At 40.6% G+C, this 23,320-nt stretch overlaps 1 protein-coding gene across 14 annotated transcripts in view; it reads right to left on the bottom strand.

The window, feature by feature from the left end:
* Positions 1–23,320, bottom strand: part of FGGY (FGGY carbohydrate kinase domain containing) — a 537,121-nt gene that overhangs the window by 94,424 nt on the left and 419,377 nt on the right. For all 14 annotated transcript variants that reach the window (XM_072649657.1, XM_072649652.1, XM_072649650.1 and 11 more), the window contains 2 exons: positions 13,397–13,544; positions 6,550–6,624 (listed from right to left, as the gene is read on the bottom strand). In XM_072649657.1, the coding sequence (XP_072505758.1) occupies positions 6,550–6,624; positions 13,397–13,544 (223 nt within the window). The remainder of the gene's footprint in view (positions 1–6,549; positions 6,625–13,396; positions 13,545–23,320) is intronic.

The raw sequence follows: 23,320 nt of genomic DNA, 5'->3' as shown, positions 1-23,320 counted from the left end.
GAAGCAAAAGAAGAAAGCAAAACAAATCCTCCAAAGTCCACATACCCATTTAATGTAACATTTCAGGGCAAACTGGGTCAGAAAAAACCAAGAGAGTCAACTCAGAGGATGGGAATTTAAGAAATATAGTCAAAGAAACAGAGAATGTCAGAGAGAGGGTCCTGAGAACAGGGGATGTCAGAGCTGGGAGGTGCTTTAGAACAGGAGATGTCAGGGATAGGAAAAGCCTTAAAGATAACATGACATTCCTTTAAAAGAAAAAAGGTTCATTAGCAAGATCCAGGGGGAGTATAGGGTAATGGACACTTGTACCATCAAGAGTAGGTCAGCTGGGGCTTTCCACAAGGCTACTGAACAGAAATGTAAACTTCTGAATCTAACTCTTGGAAGGCCCAGATACCAAGGACAGTGCCTAATAATGGCTGAGATTCCAGAGCCGCAATCTATATACAGGGAAGCTTGGCCCATCCTTAGTGCTCAGAGGCTGAGCTGAGCTTCCTGGCTAGTCAACTGGGGTGATTAAGTCAGGATTTGAGAACTGGGGAGGGTGAACCTGAGTTTCTAACTTTATACTGAAACACAATTTTCCTTTCCTCGTTGTGACTTTCCCCACTGCAGTTTTCATATATCTCTGGTTGGCATAAGAAATTAAATGAGAATTTTGGGGAAGTTTTATGGAAGCCACAGATGACACATGAAGGCCAGCAGATTCCACAGAGCCTATGACCCAAATTTTACAATAAGGTACTGGAAACACCGCAAAAAAGAAAAAGAAGAAATTCAGACTGCTTCTCTGGTACAAAAGAAGGGCCAAAAATTTTGATGCCTACTTTCCAGATCACAGGGGAACAGTGCTCCTAAATCCCCCACAATGTGCAGGGGAAAACAGGAGACATAATTTCAGTAAAGGAGGGACTTTCATCACATTGTATTTCATTATAGTTGTAATATCTGTATTTTCCCCATGAAGTTTGTGACCCATCCAATCCAATATGGTTCTTGTTCAGATCCATGGATTTCCAATGTCCTGGTGACCTTCGTTTCTTCCACTCTTTAGTAGACACCAGTCTTGCACTGGAGTTGTATCCCTTCAGCCCCCACTCATGCTAAGTGATAGACTGGACAAACTTTTTTTTTTCTAATCCTCAATCATGTCTTGTAAAGGTCTAGTAAATTTCCTTCCTTCCTTCCTTCCTTCCTTCCTTCCTTCCTTCCTTCCTTCCTTCCTTCCTTCCTTCCTTCCTTCCTTCCTGCCTGCCTGCCTGCCTGCCTGCCTGCCTTCCTGCCTGCCTGCCTGCCTTCCTGCCTGCCTGCCTTCCTTCCTGCCTTCCTTCCTGCCTTCCCTCCCTCTTCTCCTTCTCTTCCCCTCACTCTAGGAGTATGTAAGGTCCTTTGTGAATATGAAATGTTTCATTTATTGCCTTTTGAATTCTCAGCACTGGGCACAGATAGTCTGGCATTTAGTAGGTATTTAATAAATACTTTTTGGTTAATTGCTTGGTCTCCCAGCTATAAAAATAATTTTCCCAATGCAAGCAACACATCTAGACTCAACATGCCCAAATCAAAACTTATTATCTTTCTCCTCAAATCCTCCCCTTTTCTAAACTTTGCTATTACTGTTGAGAGGATCACCATCCCAGTTACCCTGGCTCAAAATCTTGGTTTCTTCTACTATGTAGAGAGACTCCCTCCCTCTCTCCCCATAGCCAGTGTGCTATAGGGTCACACTAGAGAAATGATTGAACCACCACGACAAATGGATGTACCTAGTTATTTACATGTTATCTTGTCCTTTAGAATGCAATCTCCGCGAGGGAAGTGTTGCCATCTTTTTACGCATGTAGCTCGAGTGGGATGCCTGGCTCACAGTAGGTGGTACATGATGACTATGAGGTCTCCTCCCACTCTACAGACCTTTATATTGGGCTCTGCTCTGTTTGGGATACATCCTCATCTTCACCTTCTCCTTCAAGAACCCCCAACTTCCTTCAAAGAAAAGCTGCAGGGTCACTACTGCACAAGGTCTTTCTTGATCTGCTCCTCCCCCCCAACCATTAGCATGACTTTGTACAGACTTCTATATTCTTATTTCTCATTCCTATAGAATACAGAGAATCTTTTTAAAGGGAAAAGCCTCCATTTTGAATGTGCATTCTCTTCTTAGAGCATAGGACCTTAATAAACTGCCATCTGAAGATTCATTTCTGGTTACAGTGAAGACTATGGTGGTAACTGGAATTCCTGTTCTCCTTCAAGCCTCATGGATCCAAGTCTGTAAAATCCCTCCTCCTTCTCCCTAAATGCCCAAACAAAGGCGATTGTGGGAAGATTGTTGTGTGTTTACCTGCCTGGAAAAAATGTTTTATACAGGGAAAATTTAAATTAAAATTAGTCTATTCCACTATGGAGGAAAAAAGAAGTTAATTTAATCCCATCATGAAGAAAATGCAAATCTGGGGGCTTCAAATGCAAATTGTATTTTTTTTTCTTTTAAGAGGTTTACTGCTGAAAAGAAAACTATAGATTAACAGCCTAATGACAAAAGCCATTGTTTGACAAGATTTTCAATTAAGCATGGTTTAATTTTTTTTTTAACTTAAAGAAAGGTTCCATACAGTTCCAAGTACCTTTAATTACATTTCTAATTCATTACTGTCCTATTCCAACGGAATACTAACAACCCAATTGCTGGTGCTGTCCAAAGGAGGAATTTGTTCAATTTCAGCTTGTCAACAACAAATAGGTGCTGGCATATTGTTCTCAGCCGGTGAAGCAGAATGTTATTTTACTCCATTTACCATCCTGGGAAATGTATCTGTTATCACCATGCTTCATTAAAACCATCATCATTTTCCTTAAAGGTCAACGCACACAGATACTTTTCCAAAATGAATTGTGCTCACAGTAATTCAAATTACTCTACAATAAAGTCCTATCTAAAAGCCTTTCTCTTAAAAGCTTCCCTACAATGATATTTTAAAGGTCATTAAGACAATGGATAGCCTAAATACGCAAGTTGTTAATACCCCTATGTGCCACTTATGATAAGTACATTAAGTACACAATTGATTTTCAGAGTGGGTGGGACTTGACAAACAGGACTGGTTCTTTTTCCTACTTTAAATGGACTGCATTTAGAAAGCTCTAGGACTCCTGCTGTAATATTTTTCCAGAAAGAATAACTATGAGACAATCCAGGTCTGGATTACTGGCTTTTTCTTGACCTGAACAATCATGAAAACAATTTCTAAAATGTTACATTAAAAATTTAAAAGAAGACTAATAAATTTCCCTTCACACCTTCTCCACATAACCTGCTTAGATATAAATTAAAGATAAAGTTATAACTTGTGAAGCTTGAGCATGGATCTCATCTGCCTGTCTTCTTTCTCTTCTTCTCATATGAGGTGAAGTTCATTTGAAAACAACAGTTGTTCATTTAAAAGAGATCGGAAGGTTTTAACAGAACGTAAAGTCAATGTTAGTCAGGTGTGTGATAGGACTTACAAAAAGCTTATATAAGCAGAGTCATGGAGTCCAGGAACATGGAGGTGACGGCGCTGTTGCATTCTTTTCCACTAGATGGCCTTTGAAGACCCTTCCCACTGAACTACTATTGAATTGAGGAATTGGTCAGTCCAGAATGCATCCAAGGAGAAGCAATCACCACTGCCTGGTGCCAATGCCCAAGAATGCTTGGGGCGTCTGTTTCCAGATGTGTAATAGAGGGTTCTGTTCTCCACTTCAAAGCCTACATAAGGATTCTGTGACTGTTTCCTGCCTACCTATTGTGTGATGATGCAAAGCCTTTGGATTTTTTCAGGTGCTAGAATCTCAGTTGTGAGAAGAATGTTTAGAGTTACTTCTGTAAGTTTCAGCCCACTCTACCCAGGGCCAGGCTGTAGAAAGAAGTGTATGCCCATTTTGAATTTATGTTCCTATACTTTGGGTCTTGTTATATCTTTTCCATAAATGTCCCTTTGGGGAAAAAAATCCTTATTGATATTAATGGATTAATGGAGGTAAAATCACTGGTTGCAGCACAAGAGAAATTGAGGGGGCATACTAAATGTTCCAGGGGAGAAACTTACCTTTCTCTTTTGCACTACTCACAAGCTATAAGGACAACTAGGAGTTCAGAGGGTAAATGGAGCAGCGTCCTTCTCTGTGAGCTCATAGCCTCACAGAAAAACTTTTGTCTGTGATCGAGCTGCCATGCATGCCTTTTTTTCCTTTGGTTCAAGGCTTTGTAAGATCTCAAAAAGATCAAAAGAACCTGGGAAAGAGCCAATCCAACCTGTTTAACTCAGCCATGCAATGACCCTCTTGGCAGCTAAGTCGCAGTAGGTAACTGGTCTAACCTCTGTGCTAATCTGAAGGTGATTTCAATTCTGGGCGAAAATGTTTATTGTAGTGCTTGAACCCACTTTTCCCAGGGCCAAGCTGTAGGTGGGAGAGTTTGCCTCATTTTGGTTATATATCACAATACTTTGGGTCTTGTTATATCTTTTCAATAAATACCCCTTTGAAAAAAAGTGATATTAATGTATGATATTGAGGAGAAATTGACTGGTTAAACTCAAAGTTGGGTGCTGATCACTGGGAATGGAAAATCATATATGAAGAGCAAACCCTGGTGAATGATATTTCTGGGGAGCAAAATGGATGGGGGCTTACCCACTGACCCTCAGAGATAACCCTAAATCAATGAGGGGAAGATGCAGCTCACCATTCTCTGGGTACTCAATTGACAGTAGGAATGGGAATCAGGACAAAGATTGCTAGTGTCTTATATGATCTAGTGCCTTATATACCTGATGGAATATATTCCTACCCTTAGCTCGTCTTACCTCTGATGCTTATTTTGGGCAAGATATTTGACCTAAATGAGCCTCGGTTTCCCTATTTGTAAAATGAGGAAATTGGACTAAATGGTCTCCGAGGTTCCCTCCCTCTCTAAATCTATGATCTATGATTCTGTCACAACTTCTGGGGGCCTCAGTGTCTTCATCTGTACAATGAGGGCTGTTGGACTCAGTGGCCTTTGAGGTGCCTTCCTCCTTTAGGTCTATGACTGATTTTATCTGTAGTTGATTCATATCGTTCTCTTTTTCTGTCTTACCTCTCTTTGGCAAGATGATTTGTGGCAGCATTATCTGTTTTAGCTTGTATCTTCACGCTCAAATAATTCAATTGCTTTGACTGATTAATTATATTAATTAACCCTATCTTAATCCAATGAAATAAAATCGAACAAGTTACTTGAATTATTCCACTGGTTGTGGACCATATTCAACTCTGGATAACATCCAACAATTGTATAAATAGGCACTTAATAAATGTAACTTGAAAATGAAGGCCCTGTAGAAGGGTACACCTTGTGAAGGCTGAAGATGAGGATTTGAATCCTGTTTCTCTAGGGCCACAGACGAGTCGCTAAACCTCTCTGGTATAACTAGATCTGAGATCTAGTTATATCTCCCTGGTATAACTATATCCACAACAACTGCGAACTTGTCTTTTGGGGAAAAAATATACTTTGATCATTTTATTTCAATATAATTGGTTTTCTTTGTAATCTTATATACTGTATTTTATGCATTTAAAAACATTATTTTGAGCAGTCTATAGGCTTCACCAGATTGGCAGAGGAGTCCAGGACCCAAAAGAAGATGAATGATTCCCTGAACTAGGCAAGTTCTATATCTTTTCAAGCTCTAATAGTCTATTATTCCATAAATCATAATAGTTAATCTTCAATGATCAGTTATACCTCATCAATCAATCACCAAGCATTGAGGCCCTCTTCTCAAAGACTTTGCATTCTCTTGGCTCTAAGAAGGCTCTAAGCCTTCACATCTCTATGGTTTTAAACTTCAATACTCTATGAAAATGTGAGTGTAATGATACTAAAATTTTTTTATTAATTTGTTTTGCAAATGGATATTTTTTCACTTGTCAACTTTTCTGACAGTGGGCCATGCTCACAGAACACACAGAGTCTGACTTTTCCCTTTACCATGAAGGAAATGTTGAAAATAAGTCAGATCAATACTCAAGAATGCCAAATAATGACTAAATGATTCAAAGCTGATGTCCTTAGACTTTGTGTTACATGAGGTTATTGGCAGGACCTTTGTGAGCCTGCCACTTTGGATGGGCAAGATGTTTGATGTCTTTTTGGTGAGCTCCTTTTAATTCAGAATCTTTTCCCCTAAAACATGAACTAACATGTGAGGGAGTACCCCTGGATCAAATTCCAAGTGATCGATGCTATTTAGTAATACAGGGAACTGAAGCATTTCCTGTCAGAGAGGCAATGGATGAGTGAGACTGACATTTTTGGATGTGGCCAATGTGTGAATTTGTTTTACTGCACTTAAGTGTTTGTCATGAGGGTTTTTTTTATGATTATACCTACTTACATATATATGTATGTATGTATATAGGTATGTATGTATGTATGTAATCCATGGTAAGGCAGCGGGAGGGAGAGATATTAAATGTTTGGTTAAAAAAAAGATGAATATCTGAATAGATGCTTACAGCAATGGCTTGAACTGTGGCCAAGTAGAGAAGAGCCAGATCATCAAGGCTGTGAGATAGTCTCAATCCTGTGACCTGTATGGATTGGAGGAGGAGAGAGAGAGAGAGAGAGAGAGAGAGAGAGAGAGAGAGAGAGAGAGAGAGAGAGAGAGAGATTTACAAATGTGGCATTCAGGGAAGGGGACATTTCCAATGAAAGACATTCAGTCATGTTTTTCTGGTTGTAATGAGTTTAAATGCAAATCCTTTCTTTGTGAACCAGATGTGAACTACAGCCTAAACCTCTTTTGCTTCAGAAATAGGGGTGGTGGTGGGGAAGGGAGAGAATACCTCAAAAGAAGGAACACACCAACCAACCCATTATAGGAAAGGTAACAATCACATCTATGCCATGAACTTGACACCTTGGCCATGTTTATTTTTTTTTTCTTATACAATCATATAACAACGTTCATGATAAAAAGAGCATCTTGCAAGGGGCATCTGCAGAACATAAATTGATAGTTATAATATGAGCTAACATTTCCATACCACTTTAAGATTTGTAAGATTTATTTGCTATATTTGAGCCTCACAAACAATCTAATAAAGTTAGGGAGACACTCCAGGTATAATTTTCTAAATAATAGTTTTATCATGGGAGGGAATCTTAGAGAACATCTACTCTAATGTGCCTTATTTTTCAGCTGAGCAATGAAAGACTTCCAAGTTCTAAAATGATTATAATGGTACAGTGCATAGAGCACCAGACCTTGAGTCAGGAAGACCTGAGTTCAAATTCAGCCTCAGACACTTACTAGCTGTGTGACCCTGGGCAAGTCACTTCACCATGTTTGCCTCTTTCCTCATCTGTAAAATGAGCTAGAGAAGGAAATGGCAAACCACTCCAATGTCCTTGTCAAGAAAACCCCAAATGGCATGCCCAAGAGTCGGACATGACTGAAAATGACTAAGTGACAAAGATTTGGCTCAAGTCTTATTCTGCTGCTTGCTATTTGTGCAACCTTAGGAAAATCACATCCCCACTCTGGTCCTCAGCTTTCTCATTCAAGAACCTCAGTTTCCTTTTCTGTAAAATGGGGGTACTATGTGTAGCATCCACTTCACAGGATTTTAGGAAAAGAGCTCTACAAATATAAGCTACTCTTAGCATTACCATCTTATCCAGAGGTTCTTGACCTGGCATCCACTTACTTTACAAAAATATTTTGATAACTGAATTTTAACATAACTGATTTACTTTGTAATCCTACTATTTCATTTTATACACTTGAAAACATATAGACAGCTAAGTGGAGCCCTGGATAGATCCTTAGATCTAGAAACACTGAATTCAAATCTGGCTTCAAACTCTCAGTAGCTGTGAGATTCTGGTCAACTCTTCATCTGTATCAGTTTCCTAATCATCAAAATGGGTCTAATAACATCTGCCTCCCTGGGCTGTCATGGGGGTCAAATGACAACATCTGTAAAGTGCTTTGCAAACCTTAAAGAGATATATTAATGCTAGCAATTGTTGGGAGGAGGGATCCAGGACACAGAAAAAAATTGGTTAAGAAGCCCTGACTTAGGGAGTCTTCCAACTGGGACACTGTAGATTCTAAAAGTCCTTTTTGTTCAGATCCTTCATCTCACAGATGAGGAAATTGAGGAAGAAAAAGTCAGTTTGTTCATAGCTATAACATGACTTACGTGTTGGGGGCTTAACCCCCAAGTCTTCTGGCCCCTGGATTAGTAATTTTTTTCCCTCTCTGATATGGTGTAATTAATCAACTTTGGGATGTCTCCTAACTCTAAATCTGTGATTCTGGAACTCTGAGGAATGAATAGTGTGGCTCTTTTCACCACGTAGCTTATGAGTTCATTAGCTCATCAGTTCAAAGCTAGAAGAGGCCAGGCTATCTAATCCCACTTTCTCATTTTACAGAGAAGAAAACTGAAGTCCCTAGAGGTTAAATGACTTATTCACGACCACAGGGTAACCAATGGCAGAGTCAGAATTTTAACCTAAGTGTTCTCATCCCCAAACCAGTGCTTTAAGATACTATCGCCAGGCTCGTATCCTTTTCTCTTGGGGCTTTTCCCACTTGGTTATAAGCCCAGGAACCTGCTAAATGTACATCTTTAGCTCTCCCTTCTTCCCCATTCCCCAGAGACTGTTCTGCTAAAACTTGTTTTCCAAGACCAATTGTCAGGTTTGAAAACCACAAGTCAAGATGAGAATGGAGCCACCTCACGTAGAAGGTATTATCTTACTAAATGATGCTGCCTGGGCCTCTTCCCTCATCATTTCCTCTTCTAGACCTTCCTTCAGATCTCAAAACATGCCTGTAGACTTTTTAAATGAGTCTGAGTTTCTCCATAATGTTTAAGAGTATGCAAAGTATGAATTTCTGATTAATGCCAATTTTTGAAATTAAACATTTTGCTAGAAACAATATTAGCAATAAAACAAACAACTAAACTCGCTTAGTAATATGTGGCTTTTATGTGAATTTCAGGGCAAATAGTATCACAATATATTTTCTCTCCCGTCAAATTCCCATGAGAGTTCTTAGCCAACGTATGCTCATTCACTTTTCTACATATTTTCATAATTATTTTTCCATTCTACTGAGTCTACCTTTTCCCCTTTTCATTATTTTATAAAGGTCTTTCCACATTTCATTGTGCTCCTTATCCCTTTCTTAACTATGTTAAAGAATTCCATTTCATTGATTAAAGATTTATGAATGTAGATGAGACAGAATGTAGAGCCACTGTCAAGCTAGAAATCCCAAGATTTGCTGAGTATTTAGATTTATAGGTGAGGGGAAATGACGAGTCAAGGATGACATGGAAATTTCAGGCTTGGGTGAGAAAGAGTATGGTAGCCAGCTCAACAGTAATGGAGAAGTCTGAAACTGGGGAGGGTTTAGGTGGAAAGAAAATGACTTCTGATGTCTTTCAGATGCCTGTGGGACATGCAGTTGGGAATATCCAATAGGCTACTCATGGTGAAGGACAGGAACTCAAGAGAAAAACAAGGGCCATATGTGTAGACCTGGGAATCATCTACATAGAGGTGATACTTGAACTTGTTAGTTTAATTGAGAGCTAATTAGGTCATTGAGATAAAGAATATACAGAGAAAAGAAAATAATCTGGGACACAGCCTTGAAGGACACCAAAATTAGAGAGTATAACCAGAATAAAGGTCAAGTCAAAAAGAATGAGAAACCAGACAAGTGGGAGGACCAAGAGGGGACGTCACCATTATTCATACCCAGTTGTTCAGGTATTTTTCTGTTGTATCTGACTCTTTGTAACCCAATATGGGGTCTTGTTGGCAGATACTGGAGTGGTTCACCATTTCCTAATCCAGCTCATTTTACAGGTAAGGAAACTGAGGCAAACAGGATCAAGTGACTTGCCAAGGGCCACACAGCTTGTAGGTGTCTTGGGCTTGATTTGAACTCAGGTCCTCTTAACTCCAGGTTTGGTTCTCTATCCATTGTACCACCAAACTGAAAGAATCAAAATTTTTAAACTCGGGTCTTCTTGATTCCAAGTCCAGGACTCTCACCTTTATTCTTTGTTACCTTTCTTCATTTTGAACATATAGTGTCTCCCCATGAGAAGGTAAGATCCCTGAGGCTAGGGATTCTTTCTTCTTTGTCTTTATTTTGTCGTAGTGCCTGGCACACAGTCGGCAATCAGTTAATCAATGAATCAACCAATAAATGCATGTGTAAATAAATACTTGTTGAAGTATGAAATCCTATGGTTTTTTGCACCTTATTATACTCACACACTTCCTGAGCACATGAGGAGTCTCACTTGTGGATATGTAAATTGGAACAAACTTTGGTATTGTCTTTTCTCTAAACTGTGCTAGGGCATGCACTTTGGCCACCACAACCTCCAATAAAAGATGTCTGGCTCTAGTAGACAGTGCTGGGACTGCCGACTGCAACCAGTGTGAGCTTGCCTCCTGCCTATGCCCACTCCTCCTCTGCTCCCATGAGCCACTGGAGAAAGGCATCCATGTGGCATCAGAGGATTCCTTCGCATTTCCCAAATAATGCAATCTCTGAATCACCCTTTTGTCCATTTTCCCTTCATGAATCTGCTCCACTGGAGTTTAAAGTCTGACTGCTTCCCACCTGTGCAGTTTTCCTGTAAGGCTCATCTCCAGATCCGTTTCCCCAGGAGACTTTCCCCAGTCTTGTAGCTGCTAGTTTCTCCCCTTCTCTAAGGTTACCTTCCATTTACTCTGTATGGATTTGCTATGTATAGATTTATGTATAGGCTGTCTCTTTAAGAGGAATCCCCCTGAGGTCACCAGCACTTAATGACTAGTCCATGTTGTTGAATCATTTTTTTTCAGTCATGTCTGACTCTTCATGTCCCATTTAGGGTTTTCTTTGCAAAGTTACTGGACTGATTTGTCATTTCCTTCTCCAGCTCATTTTACAGATGAGGAGAGTGAGGCAAACAGAATTAAGTGACCTGCCCAGGGTCACATAGCTAGTTCAAATCTGAAGCCAAATTTGAACTCAAGTCTTCCTGACTCCAGGCCCAACACTATCTACTCTGCCAACTAGCTGACTGGCACATAATAACTCCTTAATAAATGTTTATTGATTGACTGATCATTACCCCAATAGCTATCAAATTACCCAAAGAAAGCACAATTTGATTTTCCCTGTAATAGTCCATGTACTCATGCTTCCTTTTAATTATCAATTTTTGGGGGGAGTTGTGGAGATCTGGACCCATGATTTAATCATTGTAAGGGAACTCTCAGTGTGGCCCCTTTCTGCATGGCCCTAGAGGAAGCATGACATAATGGGCAGAAGACAGGCCCTGGGCTTCAGGAAGACTTGGATTCAAGTACCGATGGACACTTCCTACATGGGCTGTGTTCTTTGGGGCAATTATCAGGTCACTTCTTTTGGCCACACTTGTTTTCATTTGTCAAATTAAGTGGTTGGCTTCTTAATCTGGGGCGCATTTTTTTTATTTTGATGAATGTATTTCAACAGAATTTGTTTCCTTTGTAATTTCACATATTTCAGTTTATGCATTTAAAAACCTGATTCTGAGAAGGGATCCATAGGCTTGATCCAAACTGTCTAAAGGCCCAAAGAACCCCTGGGTATAATGTAAACAACCATGAGAGTTAAAGGTCTTCTCCACCCATTAATAGACCTTAGGTGTAGCCCATTAAAGGAAGCTTGATTAAGGGAGGCTTGTTTTATAGGAAGGCCTACACCTTTAGTTAATTATTAATGAGGCACTGGGTCCCTGAGGGTCATGATGGCCTCCAGCTCTGAAAAGGGTATTTGCACTCTGAGGTAAGGTGTTGCTTTGGGGGCTTACTCTTTGGAAGAATGTTTGTGTGATATGGCCAGATGAGACTCTGGGTAGCTGCTTTGAAAACCCAGATGTTGGTGCTTCTCTCTCCGTAAGTATGTATGTAGTTAATGGTCAGAGAGTTGATCTGTGATGTATGTACTGTTTATAGTCAGTCAGTCAGAAGCCCTGTCTGTTTGTCTTATTTCTCTGCTTGTGTTGTCTCTCTTGGTGAATGTAATTAAAGTGGATTGTTGACCCCTCAAAAGTTGCTTTCCTTAGAAAAGCAGATCTAAGAACCTGTGCCAGCAGGTCATCCTGGATGTGCCAGGGTGTTTGCTGTTACACTGCATTAGATGAACTCCAAGGTATGGTGCAGTGGAAACAGCCCTGAACTGGGGCTCACAGAGTGTGAGCTGGAATCCTGGGTCTACCACTAACTGTATGATCACGGGACATTGTGTAACTTTCTCTAGACCTCCATTTCTTTCTTTATCTGTAAAAACAAAAAACTTGGGCAAGATGACTGTTAAGGGTTCTTAAAGGTGTAGATCCATGACTCCAGGTCTTCAGGCATAGTGGTATGATAAAAAAAAAAAAATGTACTTGGGGCTTAGAGGACTTGGGTCTAAATTCCAACTTTGTGATCTCAATCAAGTCCCTTCCCTCTCTAAGACTTAGTTTCCTTATCTGATACATAAGATCATTGGAGCAGATGACCTCCAACTCTAAATACATGATCTGGGGACTCCTCCTGTTCTCCAAAATAATTGCCTTAGTGATATAGGAGCTAAGCTTGAAGCTTCTTTTAGCTGTGGCTCCCTGAATAAGGCCCTTCTCTTCTCTGACACTGTTTCCTCTACTGTAACATGAGGAAGTTGTCCCAGATGGCCCTTATAAGGTCCCTTGTAGCTTTTATGCCCCTATATTCTTTTGATCTTATGCCCCATGTACTTTTCCCAGGTCACACAGCCTGAGAGTTCTAAATCTCATAGTCCCTGAGTCCTCCTTGGCTTCTCTACGCCTCCCTCCTCTCTTCTACACCACTTTTAGCCAACACTTGCAGTCTAGACCACGCCTTGTGAGTAGCCCTGACTCATGGACTGAGGGTTCAGGTTGATGTCCAGCTATGCTGAATGAGAGCATGGACAGCACTATTTACATGGCACTGCCTAGGAATGAGTTGGAAAACACCACTTGGAAAACTTCTGAGATATTTCAAGTAAAAAAAAAAATGAAGAAAGAGACTCAGGATTTTCAGCAAGCCAGTCTCTGGGAGAGTCAGCAGTTGTAAAGGGTCAGAAACAACCTGTCTGGGGATGCTGTCTTGGCTCAGAAACATCTTGAATTTTCATCAGGTCTCAGGAGTAGACAACAATAAAAGCTCTTCCATCAGAGCCTCTGAATGGGATACTTGTCTTCCCAACCTTCACTCTGAACACTGCTCCTTCCAAACTTTCTCACCCTTTCATCCATTGGCCTTTTTGCACCAACATAGGCAGATACTCACCATGCCCTTCAGTGTCAGGTCTGCTAAGGGAGATCGGTTGCCATGGAAATCTGGCCAAACATGTAAATCAACAGTGAGAAAACCCACAGGCAGAGACTTCTTAATGGAATCCAGGTGACTATTCAAATATGTATAGATGCTTTGGAATCTGGAAGACAAAGTCAGTCCATTTTTTTTTTTTTTTGTCCATGGGGGTAGGGAAGTCAACAGTTCAGTGAACAGAAAACATTTCATTTTCTATGTGAAATACAGGAATATGATTCAAGATGACCCCAAAGTGGAGGATGCCACAAGTTGTAACCCAAGTCAGGAGAAAATTATTCTATCACTAGATGCTGCGCATGACCTCTGGAAAGCATATGGCAGTAGGAATGTGGGGAAGAACATGTTAGTTCTCATGCTGAGCACCATGATTGGACTGTAGTGGAGAAAGCAGGGAAGGAGGGGGATATCAAAGGTGGGAAGGAACGTTGTATGGTGGGAATTAAAAAATGAAGAAAGAAAAACATTTATTAAGTGCTATGTTCAAGTCACAGAGCTAAGTACTGGGGATACAAATAGAAAAGATGGGCCATTCTCTCAAGTAGATCCATTCTCTTGGGGAGATAACAAGTAAAGCTAGTTTCAACTGCAAGTCAGATCGAAAGGTCTTAGGGTGCAACAACAAAGCAGATGATGATGAATCTTTTTCAGGGGAAGAGCATTGTACTGGAAAGTGATTATGGCTGAAGAATCATTGATTTTGAGAGTTGGAAGAGACCTCACAGGCCATTTAGTCCAATCCACACCTGACCAAGAATTCTGTCTCCAGCATACATTCCCCAGAGTGGCCCCTCCTCATACAAGTGTGCTAGAAAGAGTGTTAACTTTGGAGTCAGAACACCTGGTTTCAAATCCTGCCCCTGATGCTTACTACTTGAGTGACCTTGGACAAGTCCCTTTCTTGGTGAACAAGTTAACTTCCGTAGACCTTTGCTGTAACATCTCAACATGTAGAGTTTAGAGTGGATGGTTTCTGAGGTACCTCCCAGATCTTTATCCATAATCTTATCATCATCAAGTAGAAACCAGAAAGGACCTCAAGAAGCCAATAAAGTCCAACCCTCTCCCCATTTTACAGATGGGGAAATAGTGGTCAAGGGACATTAAATGACTTACTTGCAGAGATAGTAAAAATCAGAGACAGGACTTGAAACCAGGTGTTCAAACCCCCAAATTTGCTTGCTTTCCTCCAGCCTTAATGTCTGGTGACAGGAAACTCACTACCTCCAGAAAGAGTCCTTTCCAGGTAAGAGAGCTCCAAGTCATTAGAAAAGTTTCAGGACATCAAGGTCAAATTTGCTTCTTTGCATTTTACACGTATTGCTTCTGATTTTGAATTCTGGGACCAAGCACAAGAGAATCCCTCTTTGGTCTGATGAACCCCTAAATACTCATTAACAGCTTAATCTACATAACATTTTAAGGTCTGCAAAGACCTGTGAGTACATTATTTCATTTTAGCCTCATAACAATCCTAGGAAGAAGACGCAATTATGACCATTTTAAAGTGAAGAAAATTGAGGTTGGGAGAAGTGATTTGTCCATGATCATACAGCAAGTACGTGGCAAAGTTTGAATTTGAACTCAGGCCTTCCAGACCCCTCCCGCAACATGCTATACATCGCACTACTATTCATCTCACATTTACCCAAAATCTTTTCCTGGCAAAACATCTCTAGTCCCTCCAACCAGGTCTTACAAGTCACAATCCTTCTTTACTGCCCCAGCCCCCCCACACACACACCACCAACCCCTGCTCTTCCTTGAATGTTGCAAAGAGGTCTGAATTCACTGACTTGGAAATCAGAAGCTAACTTTGGACTGGCCAGAGTCATGGACTTTTGAAAAAAATCACCTCATTTTCTGGACCTCAGTGATTGCATCTGTCAAATGGGATATGTGATCTCTATGGCCCTGTCCATCTTTGACCTTGTATGCTTCTTATTAAAACTTTTTTGTAGCTTAGCACATTTTTTGGCACAAAGTCATTGTTTATGTCAAGATATTGTTTTCCAGAGCTAAGGCCCTGAGGTTGGCATAACAACAATCCTTTGCATGCACCCTCTGCCTGCTCTCAGCCACCACAGAACTGAAATTTACGGTTCTCTATTTCCCAGGAGATTCTGCAGCAGAAAGTGATCAATCACATCCCCTGACAATCTGAACAACCCCTTCGCTTGTAAACCAAACCAGGTGCTTCACGCCTGTTCCTGCTGCACTAACTCTGGTTCTATACCCTGCTCAATGACCACAAGGCTCAATGACTTTGAGACAGTCACAAGGCTCTGATTCTAATGATCGAAGACTGCTCTCAAATGATCCAAGAATGCCTGTATTGTCCCCCAAACACCTTGCAATCATGGACTTGCTGTGGGAACTGTTTACTCAAGACCTAAGAATGACTGTTAGATCCCATCTTTTTGTGATTTTCATGCTTAAAAACCTTACCCCTGCCACAAGGAAGCAAGCCTTCCTTCTCAGGAGGACTTTGCTTGTAAGCCTGATTTCCTCACTGCAATTAAGCTTCTAATTTATTCCTGATTCACCTGTATCTGGTTTGCTTTGCTCATCTCTGGCCATCCACAGGTTAGAGACCAGTCCAGCTGAGTCTATATTTTAAAATTCTGTTAACACTTAATAAGTATTTGTTGATTGACATGACAGACTAATTTCTATAGTTCATATTTATCTTGGGTTTTAGGGTTTACAAAGCATATATATTTTTTTCCTGAACAACATTGTAAAACCAGCACACTCTTATTTCCCCCATTTTATTTTTGGAGATAATGTAATGCAGGTTAGGCTAGACGACCTTTGGAATCTTTTCTAACTCTGAGAAGTAAAGTTTCTGCAATTGGGAAACTGAGACCCAGAAAGATTCAGGAACTTATCCATGGTTATCCAGTAAATAAATGGCATATTTGAAAGCTAAATTTAGACCTTTAGACTCAGTTTTCCTTGTTCTTTGTGACAATACCTCCCAGCTATGCCACAAGCTTGCTGTATGACTTTGGAAACATCTTTTAACCTTGATCTAAATTTCCTCTTTAAAAAAACAAGGGGATGGAAAGTAAGGTACAGAAGGAAGAACACTGGCTCTAGAGTCAGGGGATGTGAGATCAAATTCTACCTCTGGATGATCTTGGACAAGCCATTGAATAGCATGGGGCTTCAAGTTTTCATACATAAAAAGGGGGATGATGGCTTCTGTAGTCCTCCAGCTTCAGCATAATGATCATATGAACAACTTGGATCCTTTCATGCTCTAAAATCCTGATTTTAGAAGTTGTTGGAGTAGAGTTCTTGCCATGTCTTCTTTTCACTACTTTTTTGTCGTTTCCTGTGCCCTGGGTATGAAACTACCAATTCGGGCAAATCAGAACTAAAGGAAAAGATCAAATGTTCCTCCAGGGCAGGGGAAATAGCAAAACTGATATTATTTTATGTGCTTTGACATCATTAGAAACAAAAATCAATGATGATAATTTCCTTTTTGAAGTCCCCTTTCCTTAGCTATCCCTACTTCTCTTGAAGGTTAATATTAATTTACTTTCATTTTAAAAAGCGGCATGGATCAGGGGCCACTGCAAAATGATCAGGGAATGTTGGCAGTGGCCAATGTAAATTATTGGTATAGGCTCCTAAGCTTAATTTATTCCAATAGTTGTAGAACTATTAGGATTTAGTACTAGCTTGCTGTGCTACCTAGGACATGTTCCCCTCTCTGTGCCTCATTTCCTGGCCTATAAAATAAGGTAGTTAGACCAGATAGCCTTGAATGTCCCTTACACTCTAGTATACTCTGTTCTAAGATTCCTCATAGCTCTGACATTCTGTGATCTCTAAGGACCCTCCCAGCTCTACCATTCTTGGTTCTAAGGATCTGTCCAGCTCAGACATTTTAGGTTCTAAGCTCCTCTCTCGTTCTGTCATTTTTAATCTATCAATCAACAAATGCTTATTAAATAATGCCAATGTGCCAAGCACTTTGCTAAGTCACAAAGAAAATATAATGCCCTTTAAGGAGGTCACATTTTGATGGAGAAGGCAACCTGCAAATAACTATGGACATACCTGAGACAGACAGTATAGATGGGAAAGAGGGGCATCTCAGAGGGAAAGCATTGAGGGGGGTGGACTAGAAGAGACCTCCTACAGGAGGGAGATTCAGTCTGAGTCTTGAAGAAAGTCAGAGAAGCTAGGAAGAGGAAGTGAGCAGGGAGAGCATCCCACTACAGGGACAGGTGTGAAGATGGGGGATCAAGCAACAATGCGGGGAACAGCAAGGAAGATACAGTCAATGAATTCTCAAACCCTTGCAGGCAAGTCAAGCATTTAGGAGACTAGGCAGGTCAGAAGGGGCCGGTTGTGAAGCCTTTATTCTAAGCTACCTCCTGCCCCTGCCAGGGCACATCCTCATTTTGCTCTTGGTACAGACAGTCTGTGTTTGAAGGATCCTTCCATCCTTGAAGTTCCTCATTCTAACATATATTCTATCACCGACATTGTATAGTCTATGTCATAAAAAGCTGGGCTCTGGCATTTGACACACTATAGACCCTTCCAGTTCTGATGGTCCACAATTCTGGGAAAGCTGAAGAAAGAAAAGGGGCAGGCAGTGTCATCTGTATAGGAGAGGGCCAAACCAGGTTGTCTAGGGCAGTCTCCCTTTAACCTTTGGCCAAAAAGCAAATGAAACCTGAAAACAAGCCAGATATCAAGAATCTGGAACAGGCCTAATCACTTTTCATTTCAAAATGGCTTAAATGCTTCTAGGACAAGGGATTCCCTTCCCTTTTAGTTGTCTTATTTTCCTTTCTGTTCCCTTTCTTTTCCTTCTTCTCCTCCTCCTCCTCCTCCTCCTCTTCCTCCTCCTCCTCCTCCTCCTCTTCCTCCTCCTCCTCCTCCTCTTCCTCCTCCTCCTCCTCCTCCTCCTCCTCCTCCTCCTCCTCCTTCTTCTTCTTCTTCTTCTTCTTCTTCTTCTTCTTCTTCTTCTTCTTCTTCTTCTTCTTCTCCTCCCTCTCTCTCTCTCTTTCTCTCCATTTTCTCTGTCCCTTTCTGCTCTCCCTTTCTCTTTCCCTCCTTCACTTTCTACTTTTCTGTCTCTCTCCATTTCACTTTCCCTTTCTCCCTCTCTCCTTTCCTCTCTCTCCACTTCCCTTTCTAAATTCCTGTCATTTCACTTTTCTCTCCTCATTTTGCTCTCTCCCTTCCTCCCTCCCTACTTTTGTCTTTCCCTCCTTCCCTTTTTCTATTCCGGCTTTTCTCCCTCCCTTTCTTCTCCCTCTCCTCTCTTTCTCCCCCTTCCTCCCCCTCTCTTTCTCTCTTGTCCTATCATAAATAGCACACTTATAAATCTTTTCATTTTGACTCCTCAGGAATCTCAAAGTAGGGCATTTGGTTTCAAGTGTCTGGGTCAATAACAGAAACTAGCCCTAATTACTATTGATTGGTCATTGTCTCATTTACTGTAGACCCAAACAGTGATATTCATTTAGCTTTCCCATCCATAGTCAATCATGCACTAATGAGATCCCTAAGGGAACTTGACATGTGCGTTACCCCTTTGACTTCTGACCTCCTCACAGCTGCATATTTATACTTTGAACCAAACCATTCAACTCCATATTTTTTCAATTATACCTAGCCATGTGTGCTATCTGAGTCGATCACTCAAAATGAAATGCACTTGGAAGGCATTAAAGGAACTAATTTATGTCATTATTCACATAATTCTACCCTTGCGTTACACCTCCTTGGTGCTGAACTAGGAGAATTTCTAATGCTTTTTGTATGGTGACCATTTACTCCTCATCTAGAGGGTACTAGGCATGTATAGGTCCAGCTAGCTAATAACACAATTAGAGCTAGAGATTGGGGACAAGCAATCCTGACTCTACTGTGTGGCCATGTGCAAGGCCCTTAGCTTCTCTGGACCTCAGTTTACTCATTTGTAAAATGAGGTGATTGGAATTGATGGTCTTTGAGGTCCCTTGAAGAACTAAATGTATGATCTTAAGCACCCAGCAGGGAAATAAGCAAAGAGAAAGCAAAGAGGAGTTATGGTTGGATCTTCGAAAAACCTCTGTCATTATTAAATATTCTTTTCCCCATTGTAGAAATAAATTGAGGCATAGAAAGTGGAAGTGATGTCATTAAGTCAATTGAAGTTGACTATGATATTGACTACAACCAAGAGACACCAGATGCTATGCCATAGGGCTCAGAGAATGAGAGAACTGAGTTGGATAAAGTCCTCAAAGGAGAAAAAGCCTATAGGATGCTTTGTAAACATTAAAGAACTCTATCAAATGGAAGCTATCACTTTTATTACTGTGTTACTGCAAAACTTAATGATACCCTTAGAAACATTGTTGCCAAGAAAAATAAAATGGGCCATCATGTGATTTACTAAGGCGGGGAAGTATATAATGCCTTGCAGATATATTTCATTGGCAAATGTTGTAATTTTTGTTATTTAAAAAGTTACAATTCAGCTATCTGAATAATTCAGGTAATTGCCAAATACGTGAGAAACTACAATGTGTGTGTGTTCGTCCTTCGTTGCCAAAGAAGACCATGCCACCAGAGAAATGATGACATGACACACATTTGACTTTGTTTTGAATGAGGGAGGGCTGTGCAGGTCACCAGCCTCACTTCTCCTCCAGAGCCATCTGAATCCAGTGACCAGATATTCATCAGGATGACTGGAGATGACCCAGGATGAGGCAATTGGGGTTAAGTGACTTGTACAATGTTCTACAAAAGGAAGGGAGAAAGGGAGGGAGAGAAAGAGAGAGACAGAAAGAAAGAGAAGAAGAAGATGATGAAGAAGAAGATGAAGAAGAAGAAGATGAAGAAGATGATGAAGAAGAAGATGAAGAAGATGATGAAGAAGAAGATGAAGAAGATGAAGAAGACAAAGAAGAAGATGAAGAAGAAGATGAAGATGAAGGAAGGAAGTAAAGAAAGAAAAAAAGGAAGGAATTGCATTTCCTAACAACTGGAAGCTGATGGTCTTCTTGAGAAGATCCTGATGGTCTCAGAATCTCATTTCATTTATCTTAAAATTTAGATAGGGATGTTCTACATCAGGAAGATTTTCAGAGATGGAGTTAAGTGGTCTGAGTTTAAATCCCCAGTCTGTCACTTAAGGCATCTATACCCCATTCCATAGTCTTCATGCCAACCTTTTTTCTTAGTGCTGGTTTATGTATTATCTTCCTTCATTAATTATAAGGTTCTTTAGGGCAGGGACTGTCTTGTTTTATTCTATCTGTAAATCCAACACTTTGTGCAATGATACCATGCATCCATCCATCCATCCATTCATATATCCATCCATCCATCCATATATCCATCCATCCATCAATCCATCCATCCATCCATCCATCCATCCATCCATCCATCTCTCTATTTTTGTTCCAGGTCCAGTGGCAGGTACTAGGGATCCAAAACCAAAACTACATCAGGCTCCTGTTTCCTGAGCTAAACTAATCTCTTTGAGGCCAGGAGCAAGTCCTTATTTTGCTTTGTTTGGTCTTAGCACTGAGCCTAGCACATGGTAAGGATCCAGCAAAGATGAGGTCCATTCCTCTTACCTGGGTCCTTTTCCCTTAAACAACAGGATTTCAGGAAGAGAAGACCCTGCCAGAGTTCAACATTATCAACTATTGTTTTCACTTTTCTGACCTTTGTGCACTTAACAAATACCACATGAAACAAACATTTCCATATATGCTGTAGAACAAAAATAGGGGACTATAGATAAAACCATGTATTCAATGATTATCTTGTAGATTATACAGAGAGGTGATGATTTGCAGGGCAATATAGGACTGGCTGTCAGAAGGCCTGCATGTGTGTTAAGGTTTCTATCACTTTTAGCTTGGTGATAGGTATGTGGTAGGTACTCAATGATAATCCTATTACACTTCAGAACCAATGCCATGGTTTGAACCCCAACTCTTCAATGCCTCCCTTGGACTTTCTACCATCTCCTTGACCTTAGACTCACAAGCCAAGGCAATGGCTTCCTGTTAGAGAAACTTGAAATATATTTGAAAGACTGGACCTATGAACCAGCAGCCCATTTCAAGAAATCTAACTTCTAGGGCAACCAGCTTCTTCGTGACTAGAGGCAGTATGGAGTATGGAACAGAGTGATGCAGTAGGAGCCAAGAAGACGATTCAACTCCAACCTCAGATATTTTCTAGCTGACTCAGTGACCTTGAACTAAGTTATGTAACCATGCTGAATCTTAGCTTCCCTATGTATAAAATGAAGGGGTAGGCCTTTATCGCCTCTAAGGTCCCTTGCAGTTTTTAAGTCTATGGTTCTAGAGCTGTCCCAAAGTAGAATGGCCTAGTAGCACAAGGGGGTACAGGAAATAGTAGACTTTAGTACTTCTTAAACTATGGGTCCCAACCCCTCATGACCCAGAAGTGCTGAAGGGGTTATGAGTGGAAAAAGTTTAAGAAGCCATGGACTATATCACGGGGGAGGTAAGTGCAAGTGACAGAGGAAACCAGGAAATCTGAACCTTTCATAAAGCGATGAAGTTAGCAGAAAGAAAAGAGGAATGATGCCAGCAAGAAGACAGCTATAAAGGAAAATGCCAACCTGACTAACCTAAAAAATGCAGAAAGTCCTGGACCCAATAGCAGTGGTGCCAAGAGATGTCGTACAACAAGTCAAATCAAGTCAGCAAATGAAAAGTCAGAAAATGGATTAAAAAGCAAAGACAGCAGCAAGAATCACTACAAGGCTAAACAAAGAGAGGGAAATGTCTCTTAGAAAAGAAAGGGAGTCCGTTATAAAGTAACATTGAAACAAAGATTTCTGTTCAATTTATTTTTAGAGCATTTTTCAAATGGGCAGAGACCCACTGTGCATCCCAACGGTCATCAGGTACAATTTGTCCACAGAGGTCAGTCAATAAGCATTTATTAAGTGCTTACTATGGATTGTGCACTGTGCTAAGGGCAGGCAACTCAAGGAAAGGCAGACAATTCCTACCTTCAAGGAGCTTACATTTTAAAGTGGGAAGATAATGTCCACAACTAGGTATGTGTTATAGTTCAGTCATTTTTCAGTCATATCTGACTCTTCATGACCCCATTTGGGGTTTTCTTGGTAGAGGTATGGAATGGTTGGCCATTTCCTTCTCCAACTCATTTTACAGATAATATACTTATAATTAATAACATGTAATAAATAATAATTAGAGACAGTAATAATTATATAGCACTTGTTATGTGCCAGGTACTATGCTAAGTATTTTACAAATATCTCATTTAATCCTCACAATAACCTTGGGAAGTAGATGTTATTTTATCCTCATTTTACAGATGGGGAAACTGAGACAAAGAGGGTTAACTGACTTGCTCAGGATTGTGCACCTAGTAAGTGACTGCGGCCAGAGTTGAACTCAGGACTTCCTGACATCAGGTCCCATGTGCTATCCACTACAGCACCTAAGACTGACTTCATAGGGATAGTAAAGAATGAAATACCAGAGGAACCAGAACTGACAACGTGATGTGACTCACTGACGTGTCAGTTTGAAATCTGCCGTGAACACCTGCAGAGCATGCTTCAAAGCATCAGCAATGAATGGACCCTACTTTGGCCTTCTGGGCATTTAATGAGACTACCACTGAGAGTAAAGAAGAGAGAATTTAGAATGACTGGAGCTTAGCTGTGCTTGTGCAACCCCTTCTCAGAATTAAAAAAAAAAATTCATACAATTTAGAGGCTCTCCTGTGAACTTGAACGCATGGTGGATACAGAGTAAAAGATCTCAGTTCAAGTCCTGCCTCAGAACTTACTAGCTGTGTGACCCTGGGCAAGCCACTTGATTTCTCTCAGCCTGAGCT

This window comes from Notamacropus eugenii, chromosome 2 (genome assembly GCF_028372415.1).
Source record: "Notamacropus eugenii isolate mMacEug1 chromosome 2, mMacEug1.pri_v2, whole genome shotgun sequence".
NCBI classification, from domain to species: Eukaryota; Metazoa; Chordata; class Mammalia; order Diprotodontia; family Macropodidae; genus Notamacropus; species Notamacropus eugenii.
The sequence above is the reverse complement of the archived record's forward strand: the minus strand, read 5'-3'. Positions and strand labels throughout refer to the sequence as shown.